Source organism: Marmota flaviventris, chromosome 3 (genome assembly GCF_047511675.1).
Source record: "Marmota flaviventris isolate mMarFla1 chromosome 3, mMarFla1.hap1, whole genome shotgun sequence".
Taxonomy (NCBI): Eukaryota; Metazoa; Chordata; class Mammalia; order Rodentia; family Sciuridae; genus Marmota; species Marmota flaviventris.
In genome coordinates, this window is record NC_092500.1 from 134,964,759 (window position 1) to 134,982,049 (window position 17,291).

General features: G+C 33.4%; 1 protein-coding gene across 2 annotated transcripts in view; it reads right to left on the reverse strand.

The window, feature by feature from the left end:
• The window catches only part of Sgcz (sarcoglycan zeta), a 461,601-nt gene extending 454,544 nt beyond the window's left edge, over positions 1–7,057 (reverse strand). For both annotated transcript variants that reach the window (XM_027954701.1, XM_027954699.2), the window contains exon 1: positions 6,863–7,057. In XM_027954701.1, the coding sequence (XP_027810502.1) occupies positions 6,863–7,057 (195 nt within the window). The remainder of the gene's footprint in view (positions 1–6,862) is intronic.
• Between the last annotated feature and the right edge of the window lie 10,234 nt (positions 7,058–17,291).

Genomic DNA, 17,291 nt, shown 5'->3' on the forward strand with positions numbered 1-17,291 from the left:
AGACAATACAAGAATTTTCTGAGCTGAAATGAATGAATTATGAGAGACTTGACCTAATCAGTGGATTAATCCACTGATATCAATTAACTGGATGGTAACTATAGGCAGATAGCATATAACTGGAGAAGGGAGGTCATTGGGGGTGTGCTGTTGAGTTATATATTTTATCCCTGGTGAATAGGCTGTCTCTCTGCTTCCATGTTCTGTTTTGCCTCCATCCACCATGCCCTTCTGTCATGATAGTCCACCTCATCATGGACCCAGAGCAATAGAGTAACCCGACTATGGACTAAAATCTCTTAAACTGTGAGCCCCAAATAAACTTTTCCTCCTCTACATTGTCCTTGTCTGGTCTTTTGGTCAAAATAGCTAACTAAAAAGAAAAGTTCATTCAAAATAATTGTCCCATTTAGAGAGTGAAATTACTAAAACTATAAGTAACAATTTTTTGGAAACCTACAATAACTAATGATGTACTTCAAATGTACTTTAACCATCTTAGGTAGATTGATAGTGGCTATGAATAATATTCCTGGATTAATGATGAAGATGACAAAATTGGTGTCAAGAGTAACATGAGAATATGGTACTTCATTTAACAATTATCAGAAAGAGCACAGAACTTAAGATTTAGAAAAGAAGAATATTTCATATTTTTCAAGAATTTAACTATAAAACACTTTAGCTTTAAGACAGAAAGAAAAACAACTAAGGATGGTAATATTTGTAGCCTAAATTTCAGAAATTTACACTAAAAGGAAACAAAATATGATAGAAAAAATAGAAATTACTCTGATCTACAGCTATAAAATACAGGTATTCTTGTAAACATATAATTATAGTTATGTAATACGGATAATATTTTAATTTAATAAAAACAAGTTACAAGTTTCTGGTCTAATTCCTAAGTCTTCAAGGGGTCTATTTTCGTTCTTCTGCATATGGATAGGCTGTTTTCCTTGCACTATTTATTAAAAATGGCTGTCTTTTCTCCAGTGTATGTTTTTGACACCTTTGTCAAGGATAAGATGACTGTATCTATATGGATTTCTCTCTGCATCTTTTATGCTACTCAGTTGGTTTTCACATCTGTTTTTATGACAATACTATGCTGTTCTTTGATGTGTGATTTGAGTTTCATTATTGTGATGCCTCCAGCATTGTTTTTATTGTTCAGTATTGCTTTTACTATTCTGAGTCTTTATTCTTCCAGATGAATTTTAGGATTTTTTTTATTGTTGTTGTTCTGTGAAAAATGTCATTGGTACTTTGATGAGGATGGTATTGAACTTGTAGACTCCTTTTGTAATACAGCCATTTTTACAACATTAATTCTACCTATCCAAGAACATGGAAAGTTTTTCCATTTTCTGAGATTTCTTCAATTTCTTTTTTTGTGTGTGTGTTTTATAATTTTCAATGTAGAAGTCTTTTACCTCCTTATTTTGTTGTTTTGTTTTGTTGAGGTTAGTGGGAATGGAACGGCTCTCCTGGTTTCTTTCTCAGCAGACTCATTATTATGATATAGAAAAACTATTCATTTTTGTATGTTGATTGTATATCCATTGTTGAATTTATCAGCTCTAGAAGTCTTCTAATGGATTTTTGGGGAGGAGCAGGGTTTTCTATGTATAGGATAATGTTGTCAGTGAACAGAAATAATTTGACTTCTTCTTTTCCTGTTTGTATACCTTTAATTTCCTTCTTAAGCCTGATATCTCTGGCTAGTCTTTCAAGAACTACATTGAATAGGGGAAGTGAGAGTGGACATTCTTGTCTTGTTCCTGATCTTAGAGGAGAATGATTTAAGTTTTCTTCTGATCTTCATGATGTTGGCTTTGGGTCTGCTACATATAGCACTTTACACTGTAAGTGCTAGAAAAAAATACAAGGTCAACACTCCAATATATTGGTGCAGACACTGACTTATTTAATAAAACTTCTAAAGCTCAAGAAATAAAACCAAGAATCAGTAAGTGGGATGGCCTCAAATTAAAAAGCTTCTCCACAGCAAAGCAAACAGGTTTGAAGAATGACCCTACAGAATGGGGAATTCTTTGCCAGCTACTCTTCCAACAGGGGATTGATATCCAGAATATACAAATAACACCAAAAAAATTGAACAACCCAAACAAATAATGGATGTAAACAAAAAAATGATGTAAACAGCCAATTCTCAAGAAAAGAAATACAAATAAATAGCCAACAAATATATGAAAAAAAGAAAAAGATTCAACATTTAGAAATCAGGGAAATACATATCAAACTATACTGAGATTTTATGTTAGGAAAATGAACACTCATGCATTACTGGTAGGAATGTAAATTAGTATAATGAATTTGGAAAGCAAAATGGAGATTACTCAAAAACTAGGAATGGAAACACTATATGACCCAGCTGTCCCATTTATTGATATTTACCTAAAAGAACTAAAATATCAGGCCAGGCACGGTGGTGCATACCTGTAATTCTAGTGGCTCAGGAGGCTGAGGCCAGAGGATCGCGAGTTCAAAGCCAGCCTCAACAAAAGCAAGAACTAAGCAATTCAGTGAGACCTTGTCTCTAATTAAAATACAAAATAGGGCTTGGGATGTGGCTCAGTGGTCAAGTTTCCCTGAGTTCAATCCCTGGTACCAGCCAAAAAAAGAACTAAAATCAGCATACTATAGTGATATATGCAAACAAATGTTTATAGCAGTGCAATTCAGAATAGCCAAGTTATAAGAAAAACCTAGGTGCCCATTGACATGAATAGATAAAGAAAATATGGTGTGTGTTCACAATGGAGCTTTACTCAGTCATAAAGAAGAATGACATTATGTCATTTTCTGATGAATGGATGGAGCTAGAAAGGTAGAGGAAGGAGATTGAGAGGGAGGGAGGAAGGGTAGGAAAAGAGAGGAACTATGAAATGACATCGATTAAACTATGTAATGTTCATGTATTAATATATCTCAATTAGTTCCACTTTTATATACAACCATAATGCAAGAATTAGAAAAAATAAATAAATAAATGTAATGCCTGTAGTATAAAGGAAGAAGGAAGAATAGAGGAAAGAGAATGTACTGGCATCCACCTGCATTTATTAGAAATTTATCAATGTATGTGATATTGAAATAATGGAATTATAATGCCATGTTTGAACTTACATGTGGGGAGACTACAATAAAATATTAACATATCTAAACATTAATAAAACTATTACAGTGATTGAGTGGGATGGTTTGTTTATCATGAAGAGTTTAAGAAGATACTAAGTGATCAAGTAAGGGACTGTTGGAAAATGAATCCTAGAGATACACAGATAATTGAACCAAAAATTTGCCAGTTCCTTTGCCAACCTAAATGACTTCGTCTCTTGGAATTTACTTTCAGCCACCATTCATACAAATGTTGATGGAAGCCTCTAAGAATATTTTTTTCCCAATTTGTTCAATAAATTGATTGTTTCAATTATTACCCACATCTGGTTTTTACTAACTTCTCAGTCACAACATTCAGGACTTTGTTCTCCAATTTGGCTTAATAAATTTCATTTATATTTTTTATCCTTTCTTTTTCTAGCTAGTTAACATGTCTAATAGAATTATGTTGCAGATGGATGCCAGAAACTTTGATGAGGTAACTTTATTGTTAAAATAAATATTCATAATCCTATCTTTCTAAATTTTCAAATATAAAGCTAATATACTTAGAATGAGACTTGAACCTGGAGAATAATGTTGCCTCAGCAGAAAACCTGGATTTGATAGACCTTCAAGAGTAGATCATTAATATGAACCATTAAGTTATTGTACCAATCAAACAAAAAGAACAACAGCCAAGTAGTTGAGTTCTTCTGATCTTGGGAGAATGAAGTTTCAAAATCTTTACTCTTCAACTTCTTCCTATACTTATCAACTTTCATAACCAGGAAATTATTGTTTATATCTATCCTAAGTCTTTCATCCTGCAGTATAAATTCATTTCCTTTTACTTGGTTCTCAGCAATGGAGCATCTCAATAAGCAGAATGATTTTAGTTTCTACAAATAAGAAATAGAAGTTAATAAGGTCATATCAACTATCAGATCACGCACAATATTGGTCATAATGATGGCCTCCAAGCAACATCATAAAGCAGACTGGCAACTAACCTTGCTGTGCTGAAAGTACAATATTTTGATAACAATAACATGCCCAGTTTGCTCAAATAAAAGATGTTAACAGCCACATATTTCCATGTATTGGATGGCAAGAGTTATAATGAAAGTGAAATACATTTTGTGCAGATCAATAGTAATCCCCAAACAATTTACACGTTTTTCTGCTTCTTGCTAAGTATGGCAACCAGTCTTTGGTATTTGCTGTCGAGATAGATACAAACATAATGCACTAGTGAAAACATGAAATTGATTTCTTTCTCTTTTTTTTACTGCTCTAATGTAAGAGGATTACAAATTATTTCACTTTTCAGGTGTATACAACTTAATCTGCAGTATTTTGAGCTGCAATAATCTTTAACTACTTAAGTAATTCTGAGTTTCTCTGAACAGTGATGAAAAACTGCATTGGGATAGAGTGTTTTCTTACAAAGAATATCTACATACAATTATCATAATTTCATATGTCCAGTTACTTGAAGTATATCAAAAAACTTGAATAGTTGAAGCAAGAACAGTTTTCCTTTTAATTATAAGAAGGTAAAATCATGATTTAGAAAATAAATTACAAAGTCACAAATGTAAAATGGTGTTTTAAAAAAGGCACAAAACAAACAAAAACATATACTAAGATTCCTATGTAACAATCCCTTTTTATTGTCCCCAAGACTAGGTTAGCATTCACATCTTGACCAGCTGAGGTTCAAATTAGATAGCTCCATGGGTGACAGCAACCCTGAGGCCTATGAGAATCCTGAGGACACTGATGATGGTTTCAATTATTTCCTTCGGATGGCTGAGCTGGCCTTGGTATCAGCATGGGGCAAGGTATTGGGAGTGTGAGGCATGCAGTCATGTAATTATGAAGTTTGTGCATTTTTTAAAGTAATGTGAATACATTTGAGAAGTTTACATGGCTGTTACTTGAAAACTTCAGTATTCTGGTCCCTAGATAGATTCAAGGCCTTCTAGAGTGAGAGAGATAATCCATTTTTCAAAAACTTTTGATAGATGCTTTTCTTTTTTGTAGAAGAAATCAAATTATTGAAATTATTTATCTTCTTTTTTAAGAAAAGGTTGAAATAGTTGCTTTCAGCACCTGCAAGTTTGGCTCATAATTAAGGTGTTATGAAGGCATTTTCAGAGGTACAAACATTGCCCCAACTATGTGATAAATGACTCATTAATGCTATTAATCAGGGAAAGAAGAAGCAATGCTCAGGATGAATACAATGGGGGAAAGTTAGAAATATTTGTGCCAAAATATTCTCAACTGAGAGGGGAAACTGAGTCAAGTCTTAAACTAAGGAGTGGTTCAGATGTATTACCTGAGAATCTCATAAGGAATACTTTGCCTACTAACCCTGAACTGCATCTCTAGCCACCCAGAGACTCAACTTGCCTTGAACCATGGCCCTAAACACACATCCATCTCTTGGACATGGTTTCATGTTTTTGTTTTTCTAATCTAGGAAATGTATTGGCTCCTGTCTATATTTTCTTTTTCCATTTTTAAGAATACTCTTTGAAATTTGTGTTGTACTGGAAAACACAGAATCAATGCTTAACTCATTTTTCTCCATTGACCATATGCTCTTGTATCACGATTGGCACAGTTATGGATTTTTCTCTCTGAAATTTTTAGGCCACCTGCCCTCTTCAGCTCTTTATATACACAGTATGTGTGGTGACTTACACTGTGGCAAATGTTGGGCTTATTTTACCTTTTGAGATTCTGGCTCATGATAGAATGAAGTATTAGAAAAGTCAGAAATAAGTTCTTGCTAAATCAATGCCCATAAAAGGTTGTTTTTTGTTTGTTTGTTTTTAAGACCCAATATAAAAATGCCCATGACATTACACATCCTGCATTAGATACCTGCTTGAAGATGCAAAAAATAATTGTGGTTTGCAAGTAAAAGTACCTGAGGTCTCTAAGAATAGGTGAAATGATAAAAAAACAATAAAGTAGAAAAATTTAAGGATTTAGCTAAAAAATATAGAATGAATTAAGTTAAACTTTGCTAAAGCAGTGATTTATTTTCCTGTTAAGTAAGGCTCACAGATCTACATTTGATAAAGTGAAGCCAAACTTAGCAATAAGTTACACAATCGTTTTGCTATTAAGTTGTTCATTTTCATAAAATTTCTTTTTTACTCTGATTTATCTTATATTTACCAATTATGTGTTCTGAAAGAATGAGGTAACTATCTAATAGCGGTTATAGATATTAGCTCATGAAGTTCAAGAGAAATTCCAGAGTTTAGATTTCACCATGAAGTGTATTGTATAGAGAGCAAATATGGAGACATATGAGGTATATATCTATATAAAATAATTCAAACACACATGTTTTATAATATGAAGATTAATTAAATGAAAAGTATATATAAGTATAGACTCATTTCTAATATTCTCAGTGATAGTATAGAATAATTAATACTTAATGGTTAAATATTTTCTAGATTTCTAATGCATCAATGTTCTGTGCTATCTTAAAACCTAGACTTTCCACCCTTAAATTTTAGGTAGTAAAGCCACATGTTTGTCACGGCTAACTATATTTAATGTAGTCTTAAAATATGGTTCTTTTGGAAGTTTCAAGACATACTTGCAAAGATTAAGATGAATAACTTTTAATTAAATCGATAAAGACAATAGAGCCAGATTGTCTTTGAACCCAAAGCAATAAGTGTAAAATCATAGTGGTACTTACCACAGTGAAATTCATAACTTTCAATATCCATATTGTCATGGCTAAGTTAACTATCATGGTAACCAACAGCAGAAGGACAAAGAAGTATAAGCACCTCTTTCGCCAGCCATAAATTCCCACTGGGTAAAGTTGTGCATTTTCAGTTCTTGGCAAGTTGTTCTGCTGTGTTGCTAATATGTATTGTTCTCGTGTCATCTAGAAAGAAAGAGAGAGAGAGGATGTTAAAAAATTAAACCCATGACGTTTTCTCCAATCAAAAGATGGATAGTACCTAAGAATAATTGGCAATTATGCTCAAATAATTATTTTGGAGAAATTTAAATGTTAAAACACCCTCAAATTCTTATTATCCATGTTGCCTATGAGAGCTCATTGATTAATTGTTAGATCTGCAAAGTGTATGCTGTTTCCAGGCAGGTTTGCCCAATCCCCATAGAAGGCTTTTTCTTCAGGGCTGTGAACTCTGTGTTCCTGTAACATAACCCAGTATCTCTACTCACATCCAACCTATTCTCAGTTTAGGCTTTGTGTGTTCTTTTTGGTAGATAGAGACCGACAATATCTAGCAAAGTTTTTCTGTATCTTTCACTAAAAATGCAAGATATAAAGTGTCCATCACATATGTTTCAATATAAATATCAGAGTATTTGCAAAAAATATATAGAAAATAAACATTTATCTAGCGTTATATAGACATAATTATCAATTTAAAGGTGTTATTCAGAACTATTGATTATTTATTCTACATATATTTCAAAGCCCTAGAAAAAATGGGCTATATAAGAACAAAATACACTATACTACATTTACTCTATCATTCTTTCTTACTATTGACTAATATAAGCAGAAATCAGTTTTGGAAAGGGAAGAGGACATTATTTGGTGATATATCAATTTAAGTTACGAAATTATTTCATAAGGCAAATTCATTTTCTTGTCCTATACAACTTATAATCATGATTATGGAAAGTTAAAGAATATGTGACAGGCATACAGTTTTCAGAAGCACAAATTTATTACCTGAAAGACGTTAATTTTTGTAAAATATGACTATGTATACATCAACAATTATTGAGATTTTTAGGTTTTTCTCAGATTTTCTTTTGCATCTTTTACACCAACATAAATAGAAAATAAGTGACACAAAATAACAATAGCATTAAAATTTAAAATTAGTTGATAATTAATATAAAATATATGAAGTATATAAAATGTTTAATATAAAACATATATATAAAATGTTTAATATAAAATTATTATGTCATGATGTTTATTGACCCAATCCTAACCTAAATAATATGTTGAACTATATAGATAAATTTAGAACAAGATGATTTAAATCTTTCCTGTTTTTAATGTTAGAGTTATAATTTCAAACCACATTAATGCAATGTTAAATATTATGTTTCCAATATTTTATAACTGACACATACTATACTTCACATAATAAAAGTAGTATAATAAACTAAATCATGTTTTTAAATGAATTAGAAATACTAATATTAGTGTTTAACAATAAATTATTTGATAATATTAAGAATTACCCCTTTATCACTATTATTAAACTAATAATTATTATTTCTTTGAAGCTAGTCATAATACTTTAGTTTTTAATGAGATTCCACTTCGGTGGAGATGTAAAATCCATTAGCTGTTATATAACTTAAGTGTCATGACAGACACCAACATGTCAAGGAAGTTAATTTGCTTGGGGAATCTGGTGGAGATTTTAGAGTTCTGACAGGAGCTGTGATTACAAAGCAGAGAACACAGTATAAAAAGACCCAAGGAACTCTAGGGACCTCCAAATTTGGAGGGAGAACAGGGGAGAGCTGGAGAAGAGGGGAGAGGGATGTTGGAGGGAGGAAGATGAGGCAGAAGACAGAAGATGCCTGAGGGGGGAGTAGGAGACCCTCCCATTGCAGAGCCGGTCTCTCAATGGTGACAAGCCCAAAGCTAAAATGCTACAGATCATCACCTCTCTTTAATCTGATATTACAGCAAACTTCTTTTTTAGGATATTCTATTTCTATGCATTATATTTAGACATGAAGGTGAAATTAATATACCTTAGAAAATAATTAAGAACTCAATAAGTCTCTGAAATAAAACATACACAACTGTAAAGAAAATTATCTTCCAGGAATAAGATTGCCTCTCTCTCTCTCTCTCTCTCTCTCTCTCTCTCTCTCTCTATATATATATATATATATATATATATATATATATACACACACACATATATACACACACTCAAGAGACTCAGTAAACATATCAGCCTCTAATAATTTTCAAAATTATTAGAGGCTGATGATATGTTTTCAAAATCAAAGATCCAAAAGAAAAGGTTATCAAGAAAACAAGAAAAAAATGTTCTTGAATTAAGGATGCTTTTATCTCCTCAAGGAAGTCAGTAGTTAAAGCTGTGCTTTAACATTTTTACTTTAGAGCCCTTCTTCAATCACAAAATACATTAGAGTATCCAAGCTGCAAAAAAAAAAAAAAAAAGACAATGAGGTTAGACTGTTCTTTAAAATGTTCCTTTTTTTTTTTTAAATCACATATCTGAGTGTTTCTCAAATCCACACAACCTTGTAGTGGCTGCTATACTGCAGTAGTAGTACCAGAAAAAGAAAAATAATACACAACTCTGAATGATTCAGTAAACTATACTAAATATGAAATGTTTTCAATCTTTGCCTAAAATATTAAATGTTGACTCACTTCTAAGCATTAATCTGAAATATCTTTTTTCTTTAGGCATTTGAAAATTCTATAAATAAAATAGAAATATTTTTTTTTCACGATTTACTCTCATTCTAAAGGAATATACCAAACAAAACATACAATTACAAATATATTGGTTTGTTATCCAAAATGCCTAGGACCAGAAGTGTTTTGGATTTGTTCAGATTTTGAAATATTGCATATACATATTTGAGATACCTTGGGAATCGGACACAAGACCAAACACAAAATCTGTTTATGTTTCATGTATACCTTATAAACATATCCTGGAAGTAATTCTCTGGTATGTTTAGTGTACTTATGTTTTGGCTACAATCCATGAAGTAAGGTATATAATTTTCCACTTTTGGTGTCATTCAAAAAGTATAGATTTGAAGTGTTGAACATTTAATATTTTCAAAATAGGAATATTTAATCTGTACTTATTTTTTCAGAAGGTCTAAAAAGATTTTCTTTCAAGAAAGAAAGATAGGGGCTGGAGTTGTGGCTCAGTGGTAGAACACTTGTCTAGAATGGGCGAGGCTCTGGGTTCAATCCTCAGCACCACATAAAAATAAAGTAAAGGTATTGTGTTCAACTACAACTAAAATAAAATATTTATTTCTAAAATATAAAGAAAGATAATTACAATATCCTAAAAGACAACATCATCATACCAAGTGATTTATTCCTTTCTAATATAAATCCAGTGCTCTCAAAATCCTTTCTTTGCACTTCTTTAGGTTATACCTATTTCTTCTGTCTACCCAAAGCAATTACAACCTTCTTCATCTTTTTCTTGCTCTTCTATTTCATACCTTATTTCACATCTAAAAAGTAATCCTTAAAACCAAATACGTTTAAAACCTAGTTTTTCTTAATTAATACCAAAGAAGTCGTCCACCTTCTTGGATCAAGATGATTATCTACCTGGTTTACCTTAACTTAAATGTATGTATTTATATCCTCCTGGAATTTAGGGAATAGCTGTTTAGATTTGGACTTTAAGCTTTCTCTACCATAAAAAATCCTAATAATGTGAATAAAATTTCCAGAATGTTACAGGTTATGTGAAAGATGAAAGGGGAATAGTTTTTCAACCTTTTTCTCCAAAGATATGAAAAGTCTGGCTTCCAAATCAGGTTATTTTGTTCATGACATTTAATAACATAAATAGCAGAAGCATAGCATCATAGCACATAAACACAAGAAAAATGAGAAATCATCTGCAATAGCTTGAACATGGTTCATCACTAATCATCTATCCTGGGGGGATTCTGGTCAAGTTAACGGATCTGGAGACAATGGAAAAGAAATTAACTGGAGTGGTGGACACCATTTGCTTCTCATTCGCTTGCCTCACAGAAAAGAAAAACAGTCCAAAATTCTGAGATGCAGGAAATATAATGATTATTCCAATGTATATGGCATCACCATTATCATGTTTTTATATAGGTACTCAGAGTTGGAATTCATAGTGAAATTGGGCAGAAGTTAGCCTTCATTTAATAAAATATGTATGAAGTAACAACTATATGAAAGATAAGTTTAAGAACGTTGCACTCATGAATTTTACATATTTAGGGAAAACACAATAAGCACATAGAAAAATAAGCATGTATGAAATAGTAACATGATCTAAGGAGATAAGTAAAATAAGTAAATACATTATATATGCAATATGAGTATTAGTGATAGGTGCTATCAAGATCATAATCATCAGCATACAACGAGAGACTCTATAAGACGGCATAAAGAAAATGCCTCTCAAAGGAATTGACAACTGAGACTAAAATAATGAAAGTCTTGCAAGAGGCGGTAAAAAGTCTTTGGACAGTAGAATCCTAACTAGAGTGGGCTAGCTAAAAATTGAAGAAGTAGAGACTCTGATTGTAGACAATTTGGGGAGAATAAAAAATGATACATGAAATGACAGGTGCAGTTATGGAGTCGATATTGAAGTATTAAAGCAGAGGCCAGTACAAGTGTACAGGAAGGACATAGGTAGAGAAAAGAAAATATATAAAAAAAATTTATGCAGAAGCAACCTTGATGTGATGAAGCTGAGATGATGGCAGATCAGCCAGGCAGGTGAGCTACTCTAAATGGAGATAATATAGACAGGTTATAATTATAATAATCCAATGAGAATATTCCTTGATCTTAATCACTCCTGTTCTGACAGGGAAGATTCACATCAGCAAATGCACAACTGATAATAGTGCTGCTGTGGCTGGAGTTTGCAGTGCCTGGCTCCGGTGCACATTGTCCTGAGACACTCCTCAGCATGCTTCCTTAGGGGCTTATTACCTCAAAATTGTTCCATTTGGATTTCAGTGTGGGGATGTAGAATACCCATAGATATTAGTACGTTCTTTTTCTTTTCTATCCCAATACCCTTCCCACTTTCTCAGTGAAGTTTGATTATTTGTTTTCTAAAAATGGAAGTGGAGGAAGGATGGCAGGAATGAGTGCTATCAGATGTGGCATTTTTCTTGACAGATAGGAAAAGATAAAAAAAAAAGATTAGACTCTGCTAATATCTGTGAGGCTAGAGGAAAGAAAGAAGAGGTTAAAGAAGTTCACATTCCAAAGACAATTATTTTAAATTATTACAGGCTATAGTATATGAAGGGTAGAAATAAAAGCTGTTGATGAACTTCCCTGTTTTATTTTCTGCAAGGAAGAAATTTTGTCTAAAAGGATGATGGAATAACCCTGCTCAAGTGTGTGTCACACCTTTTATCCTCATGACTCTATCTGAGAGGGGCATGGAACAATTTAAAAGTGGCAGTAGTAATTGAGAAGTTTGGAGGAGAGCAGGAATGTAACTTTTTAAAATCTGGGTTTCATGAAGTCAAAAAAAGAAATTTTAACTAACTTTGCATAAAAATCAGTTAAAGTCCATGTATTAAGAACCTGTTATCTCCAATCCACATTTGAACATTGAACTGTCCAACCGATGATAAAACTGAAAACAGAACCTAATTTGATATTGGAATAGATATTGGAAGTGATATAATTGATGTGACTGTTTTCTAAACATCACATTGAACAATTGTATTTTACTACTCACCTCAAACCTGGGTATAATGCAGAGATGTAAGCACAGAGGCTGGAAGGAAACAGCAAATTATTTGTTTATCTACGCTAATTTGATTCCTTAAAATTAAAATATGAATTGAGCATGTAATTTCTGCTCTGACCTGGGCTCCCTGTGATGGGAAATCGGAATATAAGAGAGAAGGATGTGTCTCCTGGACAGTAAACCAAGTAATTTGGGAGATCATTTTTAATTTCAGATTATGAAGCTAACATTGGGCACACTGAAGTAGCAATATGCAACATTCTCGTGAACATAAAAATTTTATCTCAGGTCCAAGGCCTCTGAAATTCCTTGCTGGCAGCACTTTTTTTTCCAGAAGCTGTACATCATGCCGGCACCACTGTCCACTAAGTGCTGATCATGTTAGATTTAACACTGTGATTGTCTGTTGCTGGTTCAGACAGGGAATGGAACACCAGGGACTAAAAGCAGTTCCTTGTTTATATGCATTTCCGGTCCCAGCCTGGCCACTCTGTGGTACGCCCTGAGATAAATCACTGAGCCCCCCTCTACCCCTTTTCCTCAGCTCTCAAATATGACTGCATTGACTTATGTAATGGCAATGCGGGAGTCAGAAGGTAGGGTATTAAAGTGCCATTTTCACTCTAAATAGTAAAAATATTCATTTTTAAAGTTTATCTTCCATCCCTTAGGTCCTGGTCCCTTCCTTGAGTGCTGTATTTTCACTGGAATTAATTTTTAAAGATGTGAGTGAAACACAATTTTAAAAACAAGATGCTTGAAGTATCAAATAATATGGTGTGAACTTTATATGCCAGAAAGGCATTTTGTTTTCTGTTGCAAGAAAATGAGTCTCTAAACAGCTACTAATGTTGAGAGAGATTGAAAACAATACAGTAAAGTCTACTTACTACAGTAATTTAAACTTCTCCCTATCTATGATACTTGATTCACAAAAGGACATTTTAACATAATGGTCGTCAAAATTTGCTATTTAAGAAAAATGTCCATTTGGAATTTTTTTTTAATTTATTTTTTTCCCCAGTTGGTTTATGGAAAATGCTGCAGTCAGGTTTTATAGCATGAACAAAAAGAATCCTAGCAACAGAATTTCAAGAACGATAAAAGATATCAGAGTCAAATGGGCCGCCTCTTGAGATAGGAAAGAGAAGAAGATTCTAGCCAAGCCTGACAGAAAAGAGAAGCCTGAACAGGCATTGAAAGGGACACAGAGTCCCAGAGGAATGAAAGTTTTATTCAAATAGACATTTAAAAGCTGAATTTTCAGTAACTCAGTAGTCATTCATGGGTTATTTTACATACATTATGTGCCCTAAAATTAAGCACATTTACATGGGAAATACTCATTCAACATTTAATTAGATAAACATTTAATCACAGTTTTGACATTTATTTAGCTAAGAACTTAGATTTTGGCTCCTAACATGGAAGTAACTCAATTCCTAGATCCCTTGGTGTGATATGAATAGAAAAACTTAGTCATTCAAGCAAATCTAAAGGAGGCTAAGTTTTGCCTACTCAGGGGTTATCAGCGCTGAGAGATAAAACAACAAAGACAGTCTTGGGCACCATTTGCAGTAAGATTGTAAGCATGAGATGCCCTTGGCAAGCACTGCTGCACATGCACAGCAAGGGGAAAGGAAAAATCTTTAAAGAAAAACAAATTTGCCAGAAACCCAGCAGGGGAGCTCAACCTTGCAAGCAGAAAGCCCACAGTATTTAGAACACTAAGGATCAACAGGAAAACATGCATGAAGAACAATAATAAAGAAGAGCTCCCCAGAAGGTTAGGTAAGGGATATTGGCCCTTACTCTAACACCAACCAAAAGGTTTAACAAGAGCAAGGAACATACAGTAGGGCCTCCGTAATCCTGGCAATAAGTAGGAAAGGCACCCTTGGCTATGAAAAATCTTCCCCATGAATTTCAAAATGCTCTGTTGAAACTCATATTTTTTCCACTTTGATAACTTCAGTTACATTTTATCAGATTAATTTGCATTATTAAGGTGTCATCAAAAGTTTTGATGTGAAATTCTCTACACAATGAACTCATGGGAAATTTGTTTTTTTTAGATGATCCCAATTGTGGAGAGGAAAAAGGAAGAGAGATTCATAATGAATGTGTTTTAATTTAACATATACAATTTTCCATGAATTTAGCAGAAAGGAACATGTAGCCATCAGCATAATCTAGCCAACATGAGTTTTTATCCATAGCTTTAATAAATGTTGGCTGTCTAGATGAAGAAAAAGCAATTGACCAATAGTTCTAACACTCTTGAATTTTTAAGATTTTAACTTTTTTTTTTTTTAATTGAAAATAAGTCTCATTTTTGATGTAACAAGTTGGATGTATTGAGGAATGGGCACCAGTCTAGCATTTGATGTCATGTAGGAGGGAATAAAAAGCCTGAGTAGTCATCAGAAAGTGCAGCCAGCACAGGGGCATCACTCTCAGTACTAAGGTCAGATCTGATCCTCCTTGGATGCTCCCCCTGCTGGGTCTTTGTTAGGATGTTACAGGAGAACATGGCCTGGAGATAGGTGAATGCTTTACCTACCAGTCCTTACACTAACCCTAGCCAGACACACCTGTATCATGAGTACCATCTACCTTCACACCAAAGGTGGAAAAGGACAAGAGAAATGACCTATGCCACCTTCTCCTTTTGTTTAACAGGCCACAATCAGCCTCCTTTCAGTGTAGCTGTTAAGAAACTCTAAAAGATCAACTAGCTGTTGTTGATACTAGTGATGTTTTTGGAGAATGTGTAGGTTGTACATTCGCTTATTTCTTGCTTTTCGCTTATTTCTTGTCATAGCTTACAATAAATCACAAACTCCTTTAGATATGGTTCGTTCAAAACCACCTTAACACCAACACAGAGTTAGGCGCACTGTAAATCACCAATAGAGATTAAAACCCACTTGTGTGGACTTTTTTTTTTTCTCACTGTCAGACATTTTCCTGGTGGCTTTATGGGAGAATTCAGCTGAAATTGAATAGTTTTCATTACAACACATAAAAGGAGTCACTTTGGATATGATTATACTGTCATTTAGTTCAATATTATTGCATCCATAGGCTTTGTTATGTAATTCAATAAATAATTGTTGACTAGATGGATGGATGAAGGTGTGCAGAAAGACTATCAGGCAATTCGAATCATTTCAGGGCATGATGACAGGAAATGGGAGGGATTGTATTTAGCTCAAAATAATATTGTACAATCAAACATTTTTTTCATTTGTAGATTGGAAAAGCTCTAGCTATTTTGTGTTGTTTATTAGGATAGATAATATTGCAGGGCTGGTGGAGAGGTTTTTTTTTTTTTTAGATGATAATCTTTGAAAGATGTCTGTAATTCTATTTTCGATTGTAAGTACTGTAAATTAGGAACCTTCTGAATCACATTAAATATATAAACTTGATCTATTTATTCCTGATGTCACAGATTATGTGACAGTGGCCCAGTATTTAAAGTCATTGTTGCAAAAAAAAAATCTAACAATTTTAATGATGCTAAAAATTTATATCCCATGGGGGGGGGGCATATAGCTCCATCATTCCTTATTTCTCACTCCACATGTGTATCAATTCTTATCAGTTCTCATTGTTAGTATTCTGTTTTAGAATTTATCATGTCATAGGAAGATGATTTTATTATTTTCAGATTTTTGCCTTGCTTCTTACTTCTTTTGCTTAGCTTCAAGAAAAATATTCTCAAGGCATAAATATCATGCTGACTATTCATATGTTAAAAGTTATTGTTTTCTACTGAGAAGGCCCTATTCTAGAAGCTATGTAAGGAGCAATGCAAACAACCAATAAAAATTCCTATCACTTTGGTGGACAGAGTGAACAAGAAAAATAAATACAATATGTGGTAATCAAGGTGGTGATGAGGAGCTAAATAATGCAAAGGAAGGAGGGTAATGAAAATGTGTGTTGCAATTCAGGTACAGCAGCTCCTTAAGAACTCAGTGAAACCAAAGCTTTGATTAAAGTGCAGGAGGACATGAGGGAGGGAGCTGGGCATCCATCCAGGTAAGAGCATTTCAGACAGAGAGGAAAGTACTTCACGCTCATGTTCTGGATATAATCTGGAGACAGGTGTGGCTGGGGCAGAGAGACCCTCTGTCAAAGTGAGATCAGAGAAGTGAGCAGACACAGCATCCCATGGGGCATTGGAAAGTTTGTTCTGTACTCAACATCATATTTTTTAGCAAGGCTTTCAACAACTTCCTCATATTAAATTGTGTAGAGTGCTCTCTCTCTCTCTCTCTTATTTCTTTCTGCTTGCTTCTGCTTTTCTTTACAGTACTAGCATTAAGCTCGATATTTACTTATTTATTTTCTGTCACTTCCATTAGAATAGAAACCATATGAGGACAGGGACTTCAGGTCAATTACTGCTGTAACTCCTTCAAGTAGAACGAGTAGGTACTCAATAACACTTGTTGAAAAAACAAATGTTTCATAGTCCCTCTTTATCCAATAATGTTACTATTCATTCAGCAGATGTTCAGTAAGATCAGATTGAATACATTTTTCATTTCTCTCCTTCATTTCCAAGGTGTACCTCCTTCAATAAGAGCATAACAAATCATG